Source organism: Anomaloglossus baeobatrachus, chromosome 5 (assembly GCF_048569485.1).
Source record: "Anomaloglossus baeobatrachus isolate aAnoBae1 chromosome 5, aAnoBae1.hap1, whole genome shotgun sequence".
NCBI classification, from domain to species: domain Eukaryota; kingdom Metazoa; phylum Chordata; class Amphibia; order Anura; family Aromobatidae; genus Anomaloglossus; species Anomaloglossus baeobatrachus.
This window is the reverse complement of record NC_134357.1, coordinates 487,446,523-487,472,294: the sequence shown is the minus strand read 5'-3', so window position 1 is coordinate 487,472,294 and position 25,772 is coordinate 487,446,523. Positions and strand designations below refer to the sequence as shown.

The following is a 25,772-nucleotide window of genomic DNA, read 5'->3' as shown; positions in this document are numbered from 1 at the left end:
CATCCCCCATGCTGCGCACTCCCCATCGTGCTCCATCCCCCATGCTGCGCACTCCCCATCGTGCTCCATCCCCCATGCTGCGCACTCCCCATCGTGCTCCATCCCCCATGCTGCGCCCTCCCCATCGTGCTCCATCCCCCATGCTGTGCACCCCCCATCGTGCTCCACAGTCACACATCAGACAGTATACACGCACACATCTGATCGCATACACTCACACCCCACTTCTGCCTGTGCCCTCCGGTGTGCGGTCCCAGCAGCTGTGCTGCACGCAGTGCTCCTCTGCCTTCTGCCGACACGCACACACCCGATCGCATACACGCACAAACCCGATCGCATACACGCACACACACATTGACGATATTGCACATATGCGCTCACACTCACAACATCCGGAGATACCACATGCTTCTGGCCATGTGATCCTCCGGCAGGTCCTGGAAGGTCACTGCACGCACAGTATCGCCGCCGAGAAGCAAGCGATATCACGGGATGTTATGAGTGTGTGGATGCGATCTGATGTGTGTGTGAGAGTGAGTGTGATCTGATGTGTGTGCGTGTGTGTGTTCCGCCGCTGCAGGACCTTGATGCGCTCACCTGGGAGCCGCTGTACGCTGGTAACTATGCTACACAATATTACTCGATGTGTACCATGGTTACCAGCGTAGCTGGGTTGGCGGCGTACGCTGATGTGGGCTCCCGGGGGTACAGCACTCACCTGGGAGTCGGGGCTACGTGTCGGTTCGGGGAATGCGGCCAATCCGTGCGGGGGGGGCGGAGGCGAGGCGAGCGGCCAATGAGACGCTTGTCGCGGTAAGGACAGAATTTTGGAGCAAGACAGACAGACAGACAGAATAAGGCAATTATATATATAGACTAGTTGTACTACCCGGCTTCGCCCGGGTTAATAACTGCTGTTATCAAACTAGAAAGTATTAACAAAATTTATTCTGCACACAAAAACCACAAAACAAACAGAAATGTAATTATTAAAAGGCAAAAACTAAGCTAATAGAAGCATTTCACAACATATATTTCAACACCACAGATATTCCACACAGATTTAACTAAACTGGCCAAGTAATGTGCCCTGTCTGCCTCTTTCCCTGTCTGCCTCTCTCTGTCTGTCTCTATCCGTCTCCCCACCGACATCTTATTACCTCACATATAAGCTTCTTATACTATGAATGTCTTTTCTTCCTATAGCAACCAATCACAGCTGCTACTAATAACCTATAGTTCAAGGCTCCATTTACTTTAATGGAGGCATGTTTTTTGGAGCGTAACTGTAAAACGCGGGGTTAAATTTTCCTGTCAAAATATAGTCTACGACGTTCCCTAGGTCACATGAGGTGTCTGTGCAAATTTTCGTGATTGTAAATGCGACGGTGCGGATACACTTTTCGTTTCACTTTTTCCCCATTATGTAGATAGGGGCAAAATTGATTGGTAAATTGGAACGCGCGGGGTTAAAATGTTACCTCACAACATAGCCTATGACACTCTCGGGGTCCAGACCTGTGAGTGTGCAAAATTTTGTGGCTGTAGCTGTGACTGCAGATGCCAATCCCGGACATACACACATACATACATACATACATACATACACACACACACACACACACATACAGTTACAGTTAGGTCCAGAAATCTTTGGACAGTGACACAATTTTCGCGAGTTGGGCTCTGCATGCCACCACATTGGATTTGAAATGAAACCTCTACAACAGAATTCAAGTGCAGATTGTAACGTTTAATTTGAAGGTTTGAACAAAAATATCTGATAGAAATTGTAGGAATTGTACACATTTCTTTACAAACACTCCACAGTTTAGGAGGTCAAAAGTAATTGGACAAATAAACCAAACCCAAACAAAATATTTTTCTTTTCAATATTTTGTTGCGAATCCTTTGGAGGCAATCACTGCCTTAAGTCTGGAACCCATGGACATCACCAAACGCTGGGTTTCCTCCTTCTTAATGCTTTGCCAGGCCTTTACAGCCGCAGCCTTCAGGTCTTGCTTGTTTGTGGGTCTTTCCGTCTTAAGTCTGGATTTGAGCAAGTGAAATGCATGCTCAATTGGGTTAAGATCTGGTGATTGACTTGGCCATTGCACAATGTTCCACTTTTTTGCACTCATGAACTCCTGGGTAGCTTTGGCTGTATGCTTGGGGTCATTGTCCATCTGTACTATGAAGCGCCGTCCGATCAACTTTGCGGCATTTGGCTGAATCTGGGCCGAAAGTATATCCCGGTACACTTCAGAATTCATCCGGCTACTCTTGTCTGCTGTTATGTCATCAATAAACACAAGTGACCCAGTGCCATTGAAAGCCATGCATGCCCATGCCATCACGTTGCCTCCACCATGTTTTACAGAGGATGTGGTGTGCCTTGGATCATGTGCCGTTCCCTTTCTTCTCCAAACTTTTTTCTTCCCATCATTCTGGTACAGGTTGATCTTGGTCTCATCTGTCCATAGAATACTTTTCCAGAACTGAGCTGGCTTCATGAGGTCTTTTTCAGCAAATTTAACTCTGGCCTGTCTATTTTTGGGATTGATGAATGGTTTGCATCTAGATGTGAACCCTTTGTATTTACTTTCATGGAGTCTTCTCTTTACGGTTGACTTAGAGACAGATACACCTACTTCACTGAGAGTGTTCTGGACTTCAGTTGATGTTGTGAACGGGTTCTTCTTCACCAAAGAAAGTATGCGGCGATCATCCACCACTGTTGTCATCCGTGGACGCCCAGGCCTTTTTGAGTTCCCAAGCTCACCAGTCAATTCCTTTTTTCTCAGAATGTACCCGACTGTTGATTTTGCTACTCCAAGCATGTCTGCTATCTCTCTGATGGATTTTTTCTTTTTTTTCAGCCTCAGGATGTTCTGCTTCACCTCAATTGAGAGTTCCTTAGACCGCATGTTGTCTGGTCACAGCAACAACATCCAAATGCAAAACCACACACCTGTAATCAACCCTAGACCTTTTAACTACTTCATTGATTACAGGTTAACGAGGGAGACGCCTTCAGAGTTAATTGCAGCCCTTAGAGTCCCTTGTCCAATTACTTTTGGTCCCTTGAAAAAGAGGAGGCTATGCATTACAGAGCTATGATTCCTAAACCCTTTCTCCGATTTGGATGTGAAAACTCTCATATTGCAGCTGGGAGTGTGCACTTTCAGCCCATATTATATATATAATTGTATTTCTGAACATGTTTTTGTAAACAGCTAAAATAACAAAACTTGTGTCACTGTCCAAATATTTCTGGACCTAACTGTATATATATATATTAGATAGAGTCATTACACACAGAGTAATCTATTCCTATATATTATATAGTGTCATTACACACAGAGGGATCTATTTTACGTGTTTATTTCTGTTAATGTTGATGATTATGTCTTACAGCCAATGAAACCCCAAAAGCCATTCTCAGAAAATTAGAATATTTTTTCAGTTGGTCTTATATAATTATTTTACACCCAGAAATGTTGGCGCCTCCTGAAAGTCTGTACAGTAAATGCCTCAATAATTGGTCAGGGCTCCTTTTACATGATTCACTGCATCAGTGCGGCGTGGCTTGGAGGCGATCAGCCTGTGGCACTGCTGAGGTGTTATGGAAGCCCAGGTTGCTTTGATAGAAGCCTTCAGCTCGTCTGCATTGTTGGGTCTGGTGTTTCTCATCTTCCTCTTGAAATTCTCAATGGGGTTTAGGTCAGGCGAGTTTGCTGGCCAATCAAGCACAGTAATACTGTGGATATTAAACCAGGTATTGGTACTTTTGGCAGTGTGGACAGGTGCCAAGTCGAGCTGGAAAATGAAATTTCCTCCTCCAAAAAGCTTGTCGGCAGAGGGAAGTATGACGTGCTCTCAAATTTCTTGGTAGATGGCTGCATTGACTTTCTTCTTGATAAAACACAGCGGGCCTACACCAGCAGATGACATGGCTCCCCAAACCATCACGGATTGTGGAAACTTCACACTAGACCTCAGGCAGCTTGGATTGTGGCCGCTCCACTCTTCCTCCAGACTCTGGGACCGCGATTTCTAAATTAAATGCTAAACTTTCTTCTGAAAACAACACCTTGGACCACTGAGCAACAGTTCAGTTCTTTTTCTCCTTGGCCCAGGTAAGCCGCTTCTGGCGTTGCCTATTGGTTGAGTGGCTTGATACAAGGAATGCGACAGTTGTAGCCCATGTCCTGGATACGTCTGTGTGTGGTGGCTCTTGAAGCACTGACTCCAGCAGCGTCCACTCCTTGTGAATCTCCCCCAAATTTTTGAATGGCCTTTTCTTAATAATCCTATCAAGACTGCGGTTATCCCGGTTGCTTGCGCACCTTTTTCTACCACACTTGTTCCTTCCACTCAACTTTCCATTAACATGCTTGGATACAGCACTCTGAACTGCCAGCTTCTTTAACAATGACCTTTTGTGGCTTACTTTCCTTTTGGAGTGTGTCAAGGACTGCCTTCCGGACATCTGTCAAGTCAGCAGTCTTCCCAATGATTGTGTAGCCTATTGAACCAGACTAAGGGACCATTTTAAACATTTAGGAAGCCTTTGCAGGTGTTTTTTTGTAAGTATTCTAATTTTCTGAGATCATGACTTTTGGGTTTTCATTGGCCGTAAGCCATAATCATAAACATTAACAGAAATAAACACCTGAAATAAATCCCTCTGTGTGTAATGGCTATATAATATATGAGTTTCCCTTTTTGTATTGAATTACTAAAAAATTAACTTTTTGATGATATTCTAATTTATTGAGATGCACTTTTAGTATTACTTATCCTGCACTGATCCTGAGTTACATCCTGAATTATTCCCCAGAGCTGCACTCACTATTCTGCTAGTGCAGTCACTGTGTACATACATTACTTATACTGAACAGATCCTGAATTACATTTCATATTCTATCTCGGAGCTGCACTCACTATTCTGAGACTCAGAACAGGGTAATGTCATTAGATTGCACCTGATCTCTCGAGGCTCAGTCCACATGCTGCAAAGACCAGAGGAGTTTAATCGGGGGAATGTGGCTAGGTCAGTAGTTCTAATTTTTTGTAGTTAGGAAAAACTCTGGAGGCCATCAATTTTGTATGGGTGAAATGTTACTGTTTGTCTTTCTGTGGGGTCCATCATATTGTGTGAGAGGGACTATGGAGTTATACTTTGTGTGGGTAGCTATGGGGTGCTGAGGGGAACCATCATACTGTATGGGGTGCTGTGGGGAACCATCATACTGTATGGGGTGCTGTGGGGAACCATCATACTGTATGGGGTGCTGTGGGGAACCATCATACTGTATGGGGTGCTGTGGGGAACCATCATACTGTATGGGGTGCTGTGAGGAACCATCATACTGTATGGGGTGCTGTGGGGAACCATCATACTGTATGGGGTGCTGTGGGGAACCATCATACTATATGGGGTCCATCATTGACATCTTGAAGGTATGATGGGGGAACTCTGCCTGGAACGCTCCTCTATTAACCAAAAAGGGGACATATTTCAATGGGTACCTTGTAATACAGTATTTGGCCTGTAGGGGTGAGCAGATGATGGCCAGCAAGTCTCCATGTAGAGCAGGGAATGTCGAGTTATTATTATTATTATTATTTATTATTATAGCGCCATTTATTCCATGGCACTTTACAGTGAAAGAGGGTATACGTACAACAATCTTTAACAGTACAAAACAGACTGGTATAGGAGGAGAGAAGACCCTGCCCGCGAGGGCTCACAGTCTACAGGGAATGGGTGATGGTACAATAGGTGAGGACAGAGCTGGTTGCGCAGTGGTCTAATGGACTGAGGGCTATTGTAGGTTGTAGGCTTGTTGGAAGAGGTGGGTCTTGAGGTTCCTCTTGAAGCTTTCCACGGTAGGTGAGAGTCTGATGCGCTGAGGTAGAGCGTTCCAGAGTATGGAGGAAGCACGGGAGAGATCTTGTACGCGATTGTGGGAAGAGGAGATAAGAGAGGAGCAGAGAAGGAGATCTTGTGAGGATCTGAGGTTGCGTGCAGGTAGGTACCGGGAGACTAGGTCACAGATGTAAGGAGGAGACAGGTTGTGCATGGCTTTGTATGTCATGGTTAATGTTTTGAACTGGAGTCGTTGGGCGATGGGAAGCCAGAGTTGGGACAAAGCCTTTGAGTCAGTCCATAGCTGATCATGAAAACTTTAGCAGCAGAAGAGGGCTGTGCCGATCTTGTGGGAGGCAGTGACCTGTTCACTTATAATACTTTGGAGGAAAAGGTATATTTGGGTGGGACAACGTGATAATGACAAGCAGAATGGAGAAACAGAGGAAATCACAAACTGCAGCACGGAGTGTTTCCCAACAATATTAGGCTATGTGCGCACAGTGCGTTTTTCGCTGCGTTTTTGCACGTTTTTGGGGTGCGTTTTTGGCCTCAAAACTGCAGGACTGCTTCCCCAGCAAAGTCTATGAGTTTTCAATTTTGCTGTCCACACACAACTGTTTTTTTAAGCTGCGTTTTTGAGCTTAAAAAAAAATGGACATGTCAATTCTTTCCTGCTTTTTTCTGCGTTTTCCCCCCATGCAATGCATTGGAAAACTGCAGAAAAATGCAGAGATCAAAAACGCACCAAAACGCAGCCAAAAACGCACCAAATCGCGGTAAAAACGCATGCGTTTTTGTGCGTTTTTAGCGGCCAAAAACGCACAAAAACGCAGCGTCAAAAAAACGCAGTGTGTGAACTTAGCCTTATGTTGCCTTTATAGGAGGCAGTGACCGGGCACGATGATGTCAGGAAGCACAGGATGGCATATGATAAGGGCAGGGTCATAGTGTAAAGATATGGGAGTACAGGCCATGGAGATGGTTCAGGAGTGGGCAGGGCATTGTCCCCGGCAGCACAGCTTTGGGAGCTTCCTCTAAGGATGCAAAAAAACAGAAGTGATCCACATCCGCTTATAAAACACAATATCCAGCTCACTGTATTACACACCGATATCTCACCGGCCATATTCCTGCTGTGAAAAACAAAAATAATCAGCACAACAGGAAACACTGTTTGCTTCAGTGCGTCCTACGCGTGGAGGGAAGCTGCGGGGGGCAGGAACAGGCCACGCAGTCTGACAAACATGACAAGGGTCTATTCTACTACCCCCGATATCACAGATTTACTACTAAACCTCCTGTCCTCTCAGCCTCTACTGCCCTCAGTCTGTGGAACAGGAAGTAGCTGTCTGACAGGCACCGGTGTCAGCCATGAAAATGGCCATGAGAAAGCCGCGGAGACACCATCACATGTTTCTCAACGCTGGCAGGAAACTAGCCAGGTCTTTCACCGGGAAGGAACAACCACGGGAAGGGCAGTCTCCAGTCAAGGAGACCACCTATACCAAACATGGTATCCATCCACAGACAGCCGTTTTGGGGTATTTGCCCCTCATCAGAGTGGAGTAGGAATCTGGCTAGTGGGGGCAATGCCTAGTAAAGTAAAGTAAAGACCTAGTAAAGACCTGGCTAGTTTCCTGCCAGCGTTGAGAAACATGTGATGGTGTCTCCGCGGCTTTCTCATTTGCATACTTCCCAGGGGGCTTTGCTCTAGAATCACTGCGTTGAGAAACATGTGATGGTGTCTCCGCAGTGGATATGTTGATCTCCCTAAGGTCAACAATGCTTGCTTAAGTAGTCTTTACTAGGCATTGCCCCCACTAGCCAGATTCCTACTCCACACTGATGAGGGGCAAATACCCCGAAACGGCTGTCTGTGGATGGATACCATGTTTGGTATAGGTGGTCTCCTTGACTGGAGACTGCCCTTCCCGTGGTTGTTCCTTCCCGGTGAAAGACCTGGCTAGTTTCCTGCCAGCGTTGAGAAACATGTGATGGTGTCTCCGCGGCTTTCTCATTTGCATACTTCCCAGGGGGCTTTGCTCTAGAATCACTGCGTTGAGAAACACGTGATGGTGTCTCCGCAGTGGATATGTTGATCTCCCTAAGGTCAACAATGCTTGCTTATGAAAATGGCCATGGCCATCCCCTGCCCAGTGCGGACTAAGAAGGTCATTCATCTCTCAGCTGGGGCAGTGGGTCAAATCTAGAGATCACTAACCCCTCATTTCTATGTTTTTCAAGTTTTTGTGCAGGATCAGAGCTCCTAATTACTTACGAACAAGGATCATAGAACAGGTAAAAGCAAGCTACATATCCAGGGGTCAGGTAATCCTAGAATTCCATGTTTAACACATCAAGAAATTACATTACTTATCCTGTACTGATCCTGAGTTACATCCTGTATTATACTCCAGAGCTGCACTCACTATTCTGCTGGTGCAGTCACTGTGTACATACATTACATTACTTATCCTGTACTGATCCTGAGTTACATCCTGTATTATACCCCAGAGCTGCACTCACTATTCTGCTGGTGCAGTCACTGTGTACATACATTACATTACTTATCCTGTACTGATCCTGAGTTACATCCAGTATTATACCCCAGAGCTGCACTCACTATTCTGCGGATACAGTCACTGTGTACATACACTGCAGTACTGATCCTGAGTTACATCCTGTATTATACACCAGAGCTGCACTCACTATTCTGCTGGTGCAGTCACTGTGTACATACATTACATTACTTATCCTGTACTGATCCTCAGTTACATCCTGTATTATACCCCAGAGCTGCACTCACTATTCTGTGGATACAGTCACTGTGTACATACACTGCAGTACTGATCCTGAGTTACATCCTGTATTATACTCCAGAGCTGCACTCACTATTCTGCTGGTGCAGTCACTGTGTACATACAGTCAGGGCCAGAAATATTTGGACAGTGACACAAGTTGTTATTTTAGCTGTTTACAAAAACATGTTCAGAAATACAATTATATATATAATATGGGCTGAAAGTGCACACTCCCAGCTGCAATATGAGAGTTTTCACATCCAAATCGGAGAAAGGGTTTAGGAATCATAGCTCTGTAATGCATAGCCTCCTCTTTTTCAAAGGGACCAAAAGTAATTGGACAAGGGACTCTAAGGGCTGCAATTAACTCTGAAGGCGTCTCCCTCGTTAACCTGTAATCAATGAAATAGTTAAAAGGTCTGAGGTTGATTACAGGTGTGTGGTTTTGCATTTGGAAGCTGTTGCTGTGACCAGACAACATGCGGTCTAAGGAACTCTCAATTGAGGTGAAGCAGAACATCCTGAGGCTGAAAAAAAAGAAAAAATCCATCAGAGAGATAGCAGGCATGCTTGGAGTAGCAAAATCAACAGTCGGGTACATTTGGAGAAAAAAGGAATTGACTGGTGAGCTTGGGAACTCAAAAAGGCATGGGCGTCCCCGGATGACAACAGTGGTGGATGATCGCCGCATACTTTCTTTGGTGAAGAAGAACCCGTTCACAACATCAACTGAAGTCCAGAACACTCTCAGTGAAGTAGGTGTATCTGTCTCTAAGTCAACAGTAAAGAGAAGACTCCATGAAAGTAAATACAAAGGGTTCACATCTAGATGCAAACCATTCATCAATTCCAAAAATAGACAGGCCAGAGTTAAATTTGCTGAAAAACACCTCATGAAGCCAGCTCAGTTCTGGAAAAGTATTCTATGGACAGATGAGACCAAGATCAACCTGTACCAGAATGATGGGAAGAAAAAAGTTTGGAGAAGAAAGGGAACGGCACATGATCCAAGGCACACCACATCCTCTGTAAAACATGGTGGAGGCAACGTGATGGCATGGGCATGCATGGCTTTCAATGGCACTGGGTCACTTGTGTTTATTGATGACCTAACAGCAGACAAGAGTAGCTGGATGAATTCTGAAGTGTACCGGGATATACTTTCAGCCCAGATTCAGCCAAATGCCGCAAAGTTGATCGGACGGCGCTTCATAGTACAGATGGACAATGACGCCAAGCATACAGCCAAAGCTACCCAGGAGTTCATGAGTGCAAAAAAGTGGAACATTCTGCAATGGCCAAGTCAATCACCAGATCTTAACCCAATTGAGCATGCATTTCACTTGCTCAAATCCAGACTTAAGACGGAAAGACCCACGAACAAGCAAGACCTGAAGGCTGCGGCTGTAAAGGCCTGGCAAAGCATTAAGAAGGAGGAAACCCTGCGTTTGGTGATGTCCATGGGTTCCAGACTTAAGGCAGTGATTGCCTCCAAAGGATTCGGAACAAAATATTGAAAAGAAAAATATTTTGTTTGGGTTTGGTTTATTTGCCCAATTACTTTTGACCTCCTAAAATGTGGAGTGTTTGTAAAGAAATGTGTACAATTCCTACAATTTCTATCAGATATTTTTGTTCAAACCTTCAAATTAAACGTTACAATCTGCACTTGAATTCTGTTGTAGAGGTTTCATTTCAAATCCAATGTGGTGGCATGCAGAGCCCAACTCGCGAAAATTGTGTCACTGTCCAAATATTTCTGGACCTAACTGTACATTACTTATCCTGTACTGATCCTGAGTTACATCCTGTATTATACTCCAGAGCTGCACTCACTATTCTGCGGATACAGTCACTGTGTACATACATTACATTACTTATCCTGGACTGATCCTGAGTTACATCCTGCATTATACCCCAGAGCTGCACTCACTATTCTGCGGATACAGTCACTGTGTACATACATTACATTACTTATCCTGTACTGATCCTGAGTTACATCCTGTATTATACTCCAGAGCTGCACTCACTATTCTGCTGGTGGAGTCACTGTACATACATTACATTGCTTATCCTGTACTGATCCTGAGTTATATCCTGTATTATACTCCAGAGCTGCACTCAATATTCTGCGGATACAGTCACTGTGTACATACACTGCAGTACTGATCCTGAGTTACATCCTATATTAAACTCTAGAGCTGAATATAAATTTCTTTTGGCTTCAGAGCTGTAATCACTAGGAATACCCTCCTTGTTCGGTGATTTGTACTTTGTAATGTGCCTCCTTTATAACCATCTGTGGGAAAAGTAACTTCCTCCTGCATTACAGTAGCTCAGCCAAGTACGTAGGAAAGGGCAGTCTGAGAACAAAATTTCTGACTGTTTCCAGCAGAACTGGGAGTGCAGCTCTAGGCTATAATGCAGCTCTAGCTCCATGTATTTATCAAGTGACCCAAATTTGTACACAGATTATATATATATGGAGGTGATCACAGGAGGGACTAAGCTAGGATGGGAATATGTATATAATCACTGCCTCCCGTCCATCTATTACACTGTAACAAAAGCAACAACATCCTAAGATAATTGTAATGCTGTAACATCCGGCATTAACCCCTTTATCGCCAGCGTCTACATCTGTTGGCCCTAGACGAGCAGATGGGATTATTTCCTGTAGCAGTGTAACAGGGAATTAGGATGGGACTTGCTGCTGCGTCGCGGCCCTGTCACTTCCCCTGCACACCCCTGATCCCGGCGAGCAGATCAGCGCTTCACGGGCTGCTCCGGGATTATACACACAATCCTCACACTAAGCCCTAGGAGAGAGCAAAATCTAATCAAAGAGATTTGCGAGGCTGGGGCCAGGACCTCCGCTGAAGCCATGACATCCGGGGGGCACAATGCGAGAGCGATGATGTGCATCCATCACTGTCCCTGGACTGATGCAAAGAGGGGATAGAACTTCTACAAAATGTCATCCAAGGGGGCGCTCTTCTGCACCAGATTCCCAGATGAATATGGCAATGCATAGATGTCTCGCCTGATAAACTTCTTCATGCAACTGCTCCCCTCCAAAAAAAAGCCTAATGTGTATGGGGGTCTCCAGACTCTACCCAGATGATGTTTCCGCTTGATTCATCATTTCAACTTTTTGAAAAGTCCCTCTTTATGCTGTGATCTTATGGTCGCAAGAATGTTGGGTACAATTTTTGCACCAGATGCGAAAAGTGTGAGTTTTTGCTCCAAAAAGTTGGCAAAAAAGGGATTCTGAACAGAATGACTGTTCAAACAAAGCACAGGAGCTAGGTGCATCATGGCAGAGCAAATCATTTAAAGGGAACCTGTCACCAGATTTTTCCCTATTAAACTAAAAGAATCCCCTTCTGCAGCTCCTGGGCTGCATTCTATGAAGGTGCACCTTGGCCCTGACTCCCCTTCCAGAAATAACTTTATAAAACTTGGCCGTTAGGTATGCTAATTACCTGTGTTGGCCAGATGGGAGGGCTCATTTTCTGCTCCTTTATCCCCCTCCTGCTGCTGATCGCCGTCCTCCTGTCTTGAGTGACGTGATGACGCCCTCCGTCATCGTCCTCGTCGCATTTTCAAATCTCGCGCCTGTGCAGTTAGGTCTGCTCGCGCAGGCGCAGTTCGCTCTGCCATATCGCAGGCAGAGCAGAAAACATAGGTAACCTTGCTCGCGCTGGTGAGCTAAATGCTCAGGCGCGAGATTACGAGCATGGCGCTGGTGACGTCAGCGCTGTGCATGATCTTAGCAGCGCCATGCTCGTACCCGCCCATAATCTCGCGCCTGCGCATTTAGCTCACCCATGCGAGTGAGGGCAGCTGTTTTCTGCTCTGCCCGCAATATGGCAGAGCGAACTGCGCCTGCGCGAGCCGACCTAACTGCACAGGCGCGAGATTTGAAAATGCGACGAGGACGATGATGGAGGGAGTCATCCCGTTAATCAAGACAGGAGGACGGCGATCAGCGGCAGGAGGGGGGAAAGGAGCAAAAAATGAGCCCGCCCATCTGGCCAACACAGGTAATTAGCATACCCAACGGACAAGTTTTATAAAGTTATTTTTCGGGTCTGGAAGGGGAATCGGGGCCAAGGTGCACCTTCATAGAATGCAGCCCAGGAGCTGCAGAAGGGGATTCCAATAGGGAAAAATCTGGTGACAGGTTCCCTTCATCTAAAAGCAACATGATCTAGTCAAAGAGGCCCTGAGTTCAACGATGTATCACTTAGATTAGTGGCTGCAGCTGTTCTGACACAGTGAAAGATTTTATTGAAAGATTTTATTTTTTTATGTAGCAGTGCTGGGAAAGTGCCCATAACAGGCTTCCAGTGCACATAGACGCTGCTAATCACAGAAGGGGTGGAGTCCAACTACAACTCATACACTGCTGAGAACCACTAATGATAAAGCTAGGAGGCTTATGCTAACATTGCAGGTAAACAAATAAAAGACTGAAATAAGACAGACAGGGCTGAATTCTCTGTTTTAAGTCTTGCAACATGCTGTCTTCAGATTACATTGCAAAAATCTGCTGACAGAGTCCCTTTAAAGGGAACCAATCACCCGAATTTTAAGTATAGAACCTAAAGCCAGTGCTATACTGGCACTATCAGGGTGAGTCTATACATACCTATAGTGGTCAGTTAGGATGTATAGGTTTTGAAATCCAAGAAAGTAAAGTTTATAAAATCATCAGCTTCTTGAGTGACAGCAGCTGACGATCAGATAATAGCGGGGGGGGGGGGGGGGGGTATCCACTTATCTCCTCCACCTGTTAGAATTAGCATAAGTATTATACAGTCGATGTACTTTTTCACTAGCAGGACCTGTGTGAGGTCATACGCATGTGACCAGAAGGGGCGGGACCTCTGCCAACAAAGCGGATACCAGGAAGCAACATTTTTCTGTTGGCTGAGGCCCCGCCCCTTCTGGTCACATGCGTATGACCTCACACGTCCTGCTAGTGAAAAAGTACATTGACTGTATAATACTTATGCTAATTCTAACAGGTGGAGGGGATAACTGAATACCCCCCCCCAGATATTAACTGATCCTCAGCTGCTGTCACTCAAGAAGCTGATGATTTTATAAACTTTACTTTCTTGGATTTCAAACCCTAAACATCCGAGCTGCCCACTACAGGTATGTATAGAATCAGCCTGATAGCGCCAGTACATTATTGGCTGTAGCTTATATATGAAAATCCTGGTGATTGGATCCCTTTAAGTGCAGCTTCTCACATGCTTACTTTTTTTTTTTTTTTATCAATCTCTGCACTTCTCTGCTCTATGAAGCCAGAGCTGTCAATCAAAGAGAAGGAGGGGGGATTGAGGTTCTGCAAGATGGGTTTTCAGCAGCGAAACCAGTGATTTCAACATTATGGTAGGAATACTCCTTTAAGGTTTCAAACCATTAACATTTATGGCATATACACATGTCGTGCCTACTCCTTATTTTCTTTTTTCTTGGTTTGGCTGCATTCCTAAAGACGGACCCCATTTTGCGGCACATTATGTAGTAGGGCGGCATTACACGGCATGAATCTCACCAGCACAGGAGGCCCGATATGGTGGCGGTCCAGGTGACACAACATGAACTAGTTTTCTTGGTGTCGGTGTCTTCTTCCTTCTTGCAGCAGCAGAAGCAGATGAGATAGATGGTGACAAACAGCAGATTGAGGAAAGCACAGACGGCGATGACCAGCGCCCAGAAGAGCAGGGACTGCGGGAAAGAAGAAGAGGACACATTTAGACATCCATATCATATCAGAGTAATTCCATATTTCCCAATTTTAAAGAGTTAACTCCATTTTACATATTTATTTCATAAATCGATAGTATACATGAAAATAAGCAACTCTAATAGATCAGAGAAATCCACTTCTTTCTCCTCCTGGATTTCTCTTTTACTCTCAATTCATGGGTAACATGCATTTTGGAAAGACAGATTTCCCCATTACTGAGATAGGAGATGACAGTTGGTGCTTTCAAAATTCTATGGCTAAGGGAGAAGCTACAGACATTCCGCTGCAAGTTCCATAGAACGTTATGGTCACCAACTGTCATCTCCAAACTCAGTGATGGGAAAATCTGTATTCATGGAAAATAGATTTTACCTGTGAATTGAGAAAATGGAAAATTTAAAATCAGTCCAGGAGGTGAAAGAAAAAGATATATTACAATATTTATTTTGGTGTACTACTGATGTATGAAAAAACAAACAAACGACATTTACTCTTTAAAGGGATACTTCCATCTCCAAGATTCTGTCCCAAAATGTAGTAGACGTAATAATATTAGCAAATACCTCCAATAAGAAATGTAGTATAGTTCAGCCATGTCTCTTACCTCATGTGCAGGGCATTGCAGCTTAGGTATCCATGAGCAACTGTCACTATATGAGTGGACGTAATCATGGATACCTAGCTGTAATGCCCTGCACATGAGGTAAGAAACAGATATATATCAGATAACTATACAACATTTCTAATTCTAGTTATTGGCTAATATTATAATTATACCTACTACATGTTGGGATAGGATCTAGGAGATGGGAATACCCCTTAAATGCAATGTCTCTCCGCATCATGCCCAAATTCGCAAACCTTGAATTTGTGATTAAATGCCATTTTTTAGGATGGCTCAACAGCTCCCATGAAGTTTCCATGGTAACAGACTATATCCGACCCAAAATAGTCAGATCCTGCAGTCACACTCCCTTTAATCTCCCCCTTATTTTTGGCTGACCTACTACACTGATGCAGGGAAGAAGCAGGGGTCAGATAGAAGGGGAGCACGGCGGCAGCATCACACTTACTGCGGCATCAGACTACACAAAGTTTCTTTGTAGTCTGTTACCATGGAGACTCATTCGTAGAAGCTGTAGAGACAAAATAATTGGAGATTTTGAAAAAATTGACTAATTAATTCAATTGAATAGGACAAAAAAAATGATTGTAAAAGGAAGAAAAAGCTTTAAATAATGCCTAAACCGGGTACGACTGTAGCAAACAGTCAGCTGTGAAAACAATTTGTTCTTTCTACATTGGCGTTCGGCTTTATTTCCTACTCTCTGGGTGTAAACAGGGATGTTTAAGTTTATTGACAGAAGAAGAAATCTTGAAAATTACTTAAAAAAAAATAAAAAATTGAAAATTTTTCTAGAAAAAGAAAAATCACATTGTTGTCCTAGGTGGGTATATGGAATGAGTAGGATTTAGGCAGAGTGATGGTGAAATGGTAGTCGGTCTGGAGAAGGATTGTGGGACTTTTTGATATACAGCGATATATAATGTACACGTAAATAACGGGGCCGCCGCTTGTCCAGCTCAAACGCCGCCTGCAATTAACTCCATCCATGTTGCTCATCTCTGGGATTGTGTGTAAGGATTTGGTCCTGTGACCTCGTTCCACCCCCTCCCCCCTCGTGACATGAAATATTATTATTATTATTATTTATTTATAGAGCACCATTAATTCCATGGTGCTGTACATGAGAAGGGGGTTACATACAAAATACGTATACAAGTTACAGTAGACAGACTAGTACAGAGGGAAGAGGGCCCTACCCTTGCGGGCTTACATTCTATAGGATTATGGGGAGGAGACAATAGGTGGGGTGTAGGTCAGGCGGCAGCTCCGCACGGTGGTCGGGCGGCAGCTCCGCACGGTGGTCGGGCGGCAGCTCCGCACGGTGGTCGGGCGGCAGCTCCGCACGGTGGTCGGGCGGCAGCGAGTTCATTGTAGATTGTAGGCATATCCAAACCTTGTGATGTCTGTGGGAATCAAGAGGAAGGCGGTGGGTTCGAAGGAGGGGGGGGGGGGGAATACATATAGACCTTTATGTTTTGTAAGAATTTCCGTCCTCCTCCGGCTTCCTGCTAATCATCGTTTCCTCTATTCTGCTCCTGATAGAAAATCCAGTTTGTTTCTCCTTTCAATCAGGAACCCCCAAGAGACATGAAAAGATGGATGAGCAGATAATGGGCACATCAAAGGCCGGGCCCTCTGTGTGTGGCCCCCTGACCTTCCTAGGAAGCCGAATAGTCCACAATAAAGCGGCATGGGATAACTAGGGCAATTAAAGAGATGGCATCCTGGGCACTGTGTGCCACCAACAAAAAACGACAAAGCCGTAAAAACTGGTAATTTATTTACAAATAGTATAAGAGCATGATTAGAAGACTCCATCCTATACAGAACATTCATGCTCACACGGAGGAAATGTCACGCATTTGTCATGGAATCCAAGACTGACCCTTGCAGTTATAAAAGCTGAGAAACCGTACACTAGTGGCTGGTGGGCACGGAGAACGCGAGGCCAGTCACATCGGCTATCAAGTCAGTTGTGAAAAAATACGTGGCCATATAAAAGGCAACACTGAATTACAAGGATGCAGAAAAAAGGACGGAACAGTCGTGAAAACAAATCTGTGAGAACAGAAAAATAACAAAAGCGACAGAGAGAGGGGCGCAGAGAGAGGGGCGCAGAGAGAGAGAGAAAGAGAAGAAGAGAGAGAGATAGAGAGGCGCAGAGAGAGATAGAGAGGCGCAGAGAGAGATAGAGAGGCGCAGAGAGAGATAGAGAGGCGCAGAGAGAGATAGAGAAAGAGAAGAAGAGAGAGAGAGAAAGAGAAGAAGAGAGAGAGAGAAAGAGAAGAAGAGAGGGAGAGAAAGAGAAGAAGAGAGAGAGAAAGAAGAAGAGAGGGAGGGGCGCAGAGAGAGAGAGAGAGAGAGAGAGAGAGAGAGAGGGGCGCAGAGAGAGAGAGGGGGGCGCAGAGAGAGAGAGAGGGGCGCAGAGAGAGAGAGAGAAAGAGAAGAAGAGAGAGAGAGAAAGAGAAGAAGAGAGAGAGAGAAAGAAGAAGAGAGGGAGGGGCGCAGAGAGAGAGAGAGAGAGAGAGAGGGAGGGGCGCAGAGAGAGAGAGGGGGGCGCAGAGAGAGAGAGGGGGGCGCAGAGAGAGAGAGGGGGGCGCAGAGAGAGAGAGGGGGCGCAGAGAGAGAGGGGCGCAGAGAGAGAGAGAGGGGCGCAGAGAGAGAAAGGGGCGCAGAGAGAGAGAGGGGCGCAGAGAGAGAGAGGGGCGCAGAGAGAGAGAGAGAGGGGCGCAGAGAGAGAGAGAGAGGGGCGCAGAGAGAGAGAGAGGGGCGCAGAGAGAGAGAGAGGGGCGCAGAGAGAGAGAGGGGCGTAGAGAGAGAGAGAGAGGGGCGCAGAGAGAGAGAGGGGGGCGCAGAGAGAGAGAGGGGGGCGCAGAGAGAGAGAGGGGGGCGCAGAGAGAGAGGGGCGCAGAGAGAGAGAGAGGGGCGCAGAGAGAGAAAGGGGCGCAGAGAGAGAAAGGGGCGCAGAGAGAGAGAGGGGCGCAGAGAGAGAGAGGGGCGCAGAGAGAGAGAGAGAGGGGCGCAGAGAGAGAGAGAGAGGGGCGCAGAGAGAGAGAGAGAGGCGCAGAGAGAGGCGCAGAGAGAGAGGCGCAGAGAGGCGCAGAGAGAGAGGCGCAGAGAGAGAGGCGCAGAGAGAGAGAGGCGCAGAGAGAGAGGCGCAGAGAGAGAGAGGCGCAGAGAGAGAGAGGCGCAGAGAGAGAGGCGCAGAGAGAGAGAGGGCGCACAGAGAGAGAGGCGCAGAGAGAGAGGCGCAGAGAGAGAGGCGCAGAGAGAGAGAGGCGCAGAGAGAGAGAGGCGCAGAGAGAGAGAGAGGCGCAGAGAGAGAGGCGCAGAGAGAGAGGCGCAGAGAGAGAGAGGCGCAGAGAGAGAGAGGCGCAGAGAGAGAGGCGCAGAGAGAGAGGCGCAGAGAGAGGCGCGCAGAGAGAGGCGCGCAGAGAGAGAGAGGCGCGCAGAGAGAGAGGCGCGCAGAGAGAGAGGCGCGCAGAGAGAGAGGCGCGCAGAGAGAGAGGCGCGCAGAGAGAGAGGCGCGCAGAGAGAGAGGCGCGCAGAGAGAGAGGCGCAGCGAGAGGCGCAGCGAGAGGCGCAGCCGAGAGAGAGAGGCGCAGCGAGAGAGAGAGGCGCAGCGAGAGAGAGAGGCGCAGCGAGAGAGAGGCGCAGCGAGAGAGAGAGAGGCGCAGAGAGAGAGGGGCGCAGAGAGAGAGAGGCGCAGAGAGAGAGAGGCGCAGAGAGAGAGGGCGCAGAGAGAGAGAGGCGCAGAGAGAGAGAGGCGCAGAGAGAAGAGAGCGGCGCAGAGAGAGAGAGGCGCAGAGAGAGAGAGAGAGGCGCAGAGAGAGAGAGAGGCGCAGAGAGAGAGAGAGGCGCAGAGAGAGAGAGGCGCAGAGAGAGAGAGGCGCAGAGAGAGAGAGAGGCGCAGAGAGAGAGAGAGGCGCAGAGAGAGAGAGAGGCGCAGAGAGAGAGAGGCGCAGAGAGAGAGAGAGGCGCAGAGAGAGAGAGAGGCGCAGAGAGAGAGAGAGGGCGCAGAGAGAGAGAGAGGCGCAGAGAGAGAGAGAGGCGCAGAGAGAGAGAGAGGCGCAGAGAGAGAGAGAGGCGCAGAGAGAGAGAGAGGCGCAGAGAGAGAGAGAGAGGCGCAGAGAGAGAGAGAGAGGCGCAGAGAGAGAGAGAGGCGCAGAGAGAGAGAGAGGCGCAGAGAGAGAGAGGCGCAGAGAGAGAGAGAGGCGCAGAGAGAGAGGGGCGCAGAGAGAGAGAGGCGCAGAGAGAGAGAGGCGCAGAGAGAGAGGCGCAGAGAGAGAGAGAGGCGCAGAGAGAGAGAGGCGCAGCGAGAGAGGCGCAGCGAGAGAGAGAGGCGCAGCGAGAGAGAGGCGCAGCGAGAGAGAGAGAGGCGCAGAGAGAGAGGGGGCGCAGAGAGAGAGAGGCGCAGAGAGAGAGAGGCGCAGAGAGAGCGGCGCAGAGAGAGAGCGGCGCAGAGAGAGAGAGGCGTAGAGAGAGGCGCACATAGAGAGGCGCAGAAAGAGAGGCGCAGAGAGAGAGGCGCAGAGAGAGGCGCAGAGAGAGGCGCAGAGAGAGGCGCAGAGAGAGAGGCGCAGAGAGGCGCAGAGAGAGGCGCAGAGAGAGAGGCGCAGAGAGAGGCGCAGAGAGAGAGAGGCGCAGAGAGAGAGAGGCGCAGAGAGAGAGAGGCGCAGAGAGAGAGGCGCAGAGAGAGGCGCAGAGAGAGGCGCAGAGAGAGAGCGCAGAGAGAGAGGCGCAGAGAGGCGCAGAGAGAGAGGCGCAGAGAGAGAGGCGCAGAGAGAGAGGCGCAGAGCGAGAGAGAGGCGCAGAGAGAGAGAGGCGCAGAGAGAGAGAGGCGCAGAGAGAGAGAGGCGCAGAGAGAGAGAGGCGCAGAGAGAGAGAGGCGCAGAGAGAGAGAGCGCAGAGAGAAGAGCGCAGAGAGAGAGAGGCGCAGAGAGAGAGAGGCGCAGAGAGAGAGGGGCGCACAGAGAGAGAGGCACAGAGAGAGAGGCACAGAGAGAGAGGCACAGAGAGAGAGGCGCAGAGAGAGAGGCGCAGAGAGAGAGAGGCGCAGAGAGAGAGAGGCGCGAGAGAGAGAGAGGCGCAGAGAGAGAGAGGCGCAGAGAGAGAGAGGCGCAGAGAGAGAGAGGCGCGCAGAGAGAGAGGCGCAGAGAGAGAGAGGCGCAGAGAGAGAGGCGCAGAGAGGAGAGGCGCAGAGAGAGAGGCGCAGAGAGAGAGGCGCAGAGAGAGGCGCGCAGAGAGAGAGGCGCGCAGGTGAGAGAGGCGCGCAGAGAGAGAGAGCGCGCAGAGAGAGAGGCGCGCAGAGAGAGAGGCGCGCAGAGAGAGAGGCGCAGCGAGAGGCGCAGCGAGAGGCGCAGCGAGAGGCGCAGCGAGAGAGAGAGGCGCAGCGAGAGAGAGAGGCGCAGCGAGAGAGAGAGGCGCAGCGAAGAGAGAGAGGCGCAGCGAGAGAGAGAGAGGCGCAGCGGAGAGAGAGAGAGGCGCCAGAGAGAGAGGGGCGCAGAGAGAGAGAGGCGCAGAGAGAGAGAGGCGCAGAGAGAGAGGGGCGCAGAGAGAGAGGGGCGCAGAGAGAGAGAGGCGCAGAGAGAGAGAGGCGCCAGAGAGAGAGAGCGGCGCAGAGAGAGAGAGGCGCAGAGAGAGAGAGAGGCGCAGAGAGAGAGAGAGGCGCAGAGAGAGAGAGAGGCGCAGAGAGAGAGAGGCGCAGAGAGAGAGAGAGGCGCAGAGAGAGAGAGAGGCGCAGAGAGAGAGAGAGGGGCGCAGAGAGAGAGAGAGGCGCAGAGAGAGAGAGAGGCGCAGAGAGAGAGAGGCGCAGAGAGAGAGAGGCGCAGAGAGAGAGAGAGAGGCGCAGAGAGAGAGAGAGGCGCAGAGAGAGAGAGGCGCAGAGAGAGAGAGGCGCAGAGAGAGAGAGGCGCAGAGAGAGAGAGAGGCGCAGAGAGAGAGAGGCGCAGAGAGAGAGAGAGGCGCAGAGAGAGAGAGAGGCGCAGAGAGAGAGGCGCAGAGAGAGAGAGAGGGGCGCAGAGAGAGAGGCGGCGCAGAGAGAGAGAGGCGCAGAGAGAGAGGAGGCGCAGAGAGAGAGAGGCGCAGCGAGAGAGAGGCGCAGAGAGAGAGAGCGCAGCGAGAGAGGCGCAGCGAGAGAGAGAGGCGCAGCGAGAGAGAGGCGCAGCGAGAGAGAGAGAGGCGCAGCGAGAGAGAGGGGCGCAGAGAGAGAGAGAGCGCAGAGAGAGAGCGGCGCAGAGAGAGAGCGGCGCGAGAGAGAGGCGCAGAGAGAGAGAGAGGCGCAGAGAGAGAGGCAGCAGAGAGAGGCGCAGAGAGAGGAGAGAGGCGCAGAGAGAGAGAGAGGCGCAGAGAGAGAGAGAGGCGCAGAGAGAGAGAGAGGCGCAGAGAGAGAGAGAGGCGCAGAGAGAGAGAGGCGCAGAGAGAGAGAGAGGCGCAGAGAGAGAGAGAGGCGCAGAGAGAGAGAGAGGCGCAGAGAGAGAGAGAGGCGCAGAGAGAGAGAGAGGCGCAGAGAGAGAGAGAGGCGCAGAGAGAGAGAGAGGCGCAGAGAGAGAGAGAGGCGCAGAGAGAGAGGCGCAGAGAGAGAGAGAGGCGCAGAGAGAGAGAGGGGCGCAGAGAGAGGGGCGCAGAGAGAGAGAGGCGCAGAGAGAGAGAGGCGCAGAGAGAGAGAGAGGCGCAGAGAGAGAGAGAGGCGCAGAGAGAGAGAGAGGCGCAGAGAGAGAGAGAGGCGCAGAGAGAGAGAGGCGCAGAGAGAGAGAGGCGCAGAGAGAGAGAGAGGCGCAGAGAGAGAGAGAGGCGCAGAGAGAGAGAGGGGCGCAGAGAGAGAGAGGGGGCGCAGAGAGAGAGAGGGGCGCAGAGAGAGAGAGGGGCGCAGAGAGAGAGGGGCGCAGAGAGAGAGGGGCGCAGAGAGAGAGGGGCGCAGAGAGAGAGAGGCGCAGAGAGAGAGAGCGGCGCAGAGAGAGAGAGCGGCGCAGAGAGAGAGCGGCGCAGAGAGAGAGAGCGGCGCAGAGAGAGAGAGAGGCGCAGAGAGAGAGAGCCGCAGAGAGAGAGCGCGCAGCGAGAGAGAGGCGCAGAGAGAGAGAGGCGCAGAGAGAGAGAGGGCGCAGAGAGAGAGGGGCGCAAAGAGAGAGGGGCGCAAAGAGAGAGGGGCGCAAAGAGAGAGAGACGCAGAGAGAGGCGCAGAGAGAGAGGCGCAGAGAGAGGCGCAGAGAGAGAGAGGGCGCAGAGAGAGAGGGGCGCAGAGAGAGAGGGGCGCAGAGAGAGAGAGGGGCGCAGAGAGAGAGAGAGAGGGGGCGCAGAGAGAGAGAGAGAGAGAGGGGCGCAGAGAGAGAGAGAGAGGGGCGCAGAGAGAGAGAGAGGGGCGCACAGAGAGAGAGAGAGGGGCGCAGAGAGAGAGAGAGGGGCGCAGAGAGAGAGAGGGGCGCAGAGAGAGAGAGGGGCGCAGAGAGAGAGAGGGGCGCAGAAGAGAGAGGGCGCAGAGAGAGAGGGGCGCAGAGAGAGGGGGCGCAGAGAGAGAGAGGCAGAGAGAGAGGCGCAGAGAGAGAGGCGCAGAGAGAGAGGCGCAGAGAGAGAGAGGCGCAGAGAGAGAGAGGCGCAGAGAGAGAGAGGCGCAGAGAGAGGCGCAGAGAGAGAGGCGCAGAGAGAGAGGCGCAGAGAGAGAGAGGGCGCAGAGAGAGAGAGGCGCAGAGAGAGAGGCGCAGAGAGAGAGGCGCAGCGAGAGTCGCAGCGAGAGAGAGTCGCAGCGAGAGAGAGGCGCAGCGAGAGAGGCGCAGCGAGAGAGAGGCGCAGCGAGAGAGAGAGGCGCAGCGAGAGAGAGAGGCGCAGCGAGAGAGAGAGAGGCGCAGCGAGAGAGAGAGGCGCAGCGAGAGAGAGAGGCGCAGAGAGAGAGAGGGGCGCAGAGAGAGAGAGGGGCGCAGAGAGAGAGAGGGCGCAGAGAGAGAGAGGGGCGCAGAGAGAGAGAGGGGCGCAGAGAGAGAGAGGGGCGCAGAGAGAGAGAGGAGGCGCAGAGAGAGAGAGGGGCGCAGAGAGAGAGGGGCGCAGAGAGAGAGAGAGAGAGGCGCAAGAGAGAGAGAGAGAGGCGCAGAGAGAGAGAGGGGCGCAGAGAGAGAGAGGGGCGCAGAGAGAGAGAGAGCGGCGCAGAGAGAGAGAGGCGCAGAGAGAGAGGCGCAGAGAGAGAGAGGCGCAGAGAGAGAGGCGCAGAGAGAGAGAGAGGCGCAGAAAGAGAGGCGCAGAGAGAGAGAGAGGCGCAGAGAGAGAGAGGCGCAGAGAGAGAGGCGCAGAGAGAGAGGCGCAGAGAGAGAGGCGCAGAGAGAGAGGCGCAGAGAGAGAGGCGCAGAGAGAGAGAGGCGCAGAGAGAGAGGCGCAGAGAGAGAGAGGCGCAGAGAGAGAGAGAGGCGCAGAGAGAGAGAGAGGCGCAGAGAGAGAGAGAGGCGCAGAGAGAGAGAGGCGCAGAGAGAGAGGCGCAGAGAGAGAGAGAGGCGCAGAGAGAGAGAGGCGCAGAGAGAGAGAGGCGCAGAGAGAGAGAAGCGCAGAGAGAGAGAGAGGCGCAGAGAGAGAGAGAGAGGCGCAGAGAGAGAGAGAGAGAGAGAGGCGCCAGAGAGAGAGAGAGGGCGCAGAGAGAGAGACGCAGAGAGAGAGACGCAGAGAGAGAGACGCAGAGAGAGAGGCGCAGAGAGAGAGGCGCAGAGAGAGAGGCGCAGAGAGAGAGGCGCAGAGAGAGGCGCAGCGAGAGAGGCGCAGAGAGAGAGGCGCGCAGAGAGAGGCGCAGAGAGAGAGAGAGAGGCGAAGCAGAGAGAGAGAGAGGCGCGCAGAGAGAGAGAGAGGCGCGCGCAGAGAGAGAGAGAGAGGCGCAGCGAGAGAGAGAGGCGCAGCGAGAGAGAGAGGCGCAGCGAGAGAGAGAGGCGCAGCGAGAGAGAGAGGCGCAGCCGAGAGAGAGAGGCGCAGCGAGAGAGAGAGGCGCAGAGAGAGAGAGGGGCCAGAGAGAGAGAGGGGCGCAGAGAGAGAGAGGGGCGCAGAGAGAGAGAGGGGCGCAGAGAGAGAGAGGGCGCAGAGAAAGAGAGGGGCGCAGAGAGAGAGAGGGGCGCAGAGAGAGAGAGGGGCGCAGAGAGAGAGAGAGAGGCGCAGAGAGAGAGAGGGGCGCAGAGAGAGAGAGGGAGGCGCAGAGAGAGAGAGGCGCAGAGAGAGAGAGGGGCGCAGAGAGAGAGCGGCGCAGAGAGAGAGAGGCGCAGAGAGAGAGAGGCGCAGAGAGAGAGAGAGAGGCGCAGAGAGAGAGGCGCAGAGAGAGAGGCGCAGAGAGAGAGAGAGGCGCAGAGAGAGAGGCGCAGAGAGAGAGGCGCAGAGAGAGAGAGGAGGCGCAGAGAGAGAGGCCAGAGAGAGAGGCGCAGAGAGAGAGAGAGGCGCAGAGAGAGAGAGAGGCGCAGAGAGAGAGAGAGGGCGCAGAGAGAGAGAGAGGCGCAGAGAGAGAGAGAGGCGCAGAGAGAGAGAGAGGCGCAGAGAGAGAGGCGCAGAGAGAGAGAGAGAGGCGCAGAGAGAGAGAGAGAGGCGCAGAGAGAGAGAGGCGCAGAGAGAGAGGCGCAGAGAGAGAGAGGCGCAGAGAGAGAGAGGCGCAGAGAGAGAGTGAGGGGCGCAGAGAGAGAGAGAGAGGGCGCAGAGAGAGAGGACGCAGAGAGAGAGACGCAGAGAGAGAGACGCAGAGAGAGAGACGCAGAGAGAGAGACGCAGAGAGAGAGACGCAGAGAGGCGGCAAGAGAGAGAGGCGCAGAGAGAGAGGCGCAGAGAGAGAGGCGCAGAGAGAGAGGCGCGCAGAGAGAGGCGCGCAGAGAGAGGCGCAGAGAGAGAGAGAGAGGCGCGCAGAGAGAGAGAGAGGCGCAGAGAGAGAGGCGCAGAGAGAGAGAGGGGCGCAGAGAGAGAGAGGGGCGCAGAGAGAGAGGGGCGCAGAGAGAGAGGGGCGCAGAGAGAGAGAGGGGCGCAGAGAGAGAGAGGGGCGCAGAGAGAGAGAGGGGCGTAGAGAGAGAGGGGCGTAGAGAGAGAGAGGGCCTCAGAGAGAGAGAGGCTCAGAGAGAGAGAGGGGCGCAGAGAGAGAGGGGCGCAGAGAGAGAGAGAGGCGCAGAGAGAGAGGGGCGCAGAGAGAGAGAGAGGCGCAGAGAGAGAGAGAGGCGCAGAGAGAGAGAGAGAGACTCCAGAAAACTCACCATCTACCGGTCACTGCGGAGGGACTACACTCTGGCCCCATATCTGGAAAGGCTACGCCACCCCAAAGACAGGCAGACCCTGAGCCTGTACAGACTGAGTGCCCACAGCCTAGAGGTGGAAACAGGGCGGCACCGACAGACATACAAGCGCGAAGAGAACAGACTGTGCCAGCACTGCCAGCAGGGGGCTCTGGAGGACGAGACGCATTTCCTACTGCACTGTGACAAATACTCAGCAGTGAGGGGCTCCCACTTCCAGAAATTTACCACCCATAGCCCGGGCTTTCCATCCATGGATGAGGACATGAAACTCCGCTTCCTACTGGGGGGAAGAGGAATCAATGGTGGAGATCGCCGCCCAATATGTCACCACATGTCATAAGCTGAGGGGAACCTAAGACCCCTAAATGGACTGTCAGAGCCCCAAATTGTGCCCCCCAACTCCCCATAACCCTGATCCCCTCCCACCACACTTACTGTATTTCTCTTGCTTTGGCAACACTAATTGTAT

General features: G+C 50.8%; 1 protein-coding gene across 1 annotated transcript in view; it reads right to left on the bottom strand.

Annotated features, from left to right (window-relative positions):
* The window catches only part of TTYH2 (tweety family member 2), a 116,444-nt gene that overhangs the window by 54,430 nt on the left and 36,242 nt on the right, over positions 1–25,772 (bottom strand). Inside the window, exon 2 of the mRNA XM_075350685.1 lies at positions 14,252–14,424. Coding sequence (XP_075206800.1) covers positions 14,252–14,424 — 173 coding nt within the window. The remainder of the gene's footprint in view (positions 1–14,251; positions 14,425–25,772) is intronic.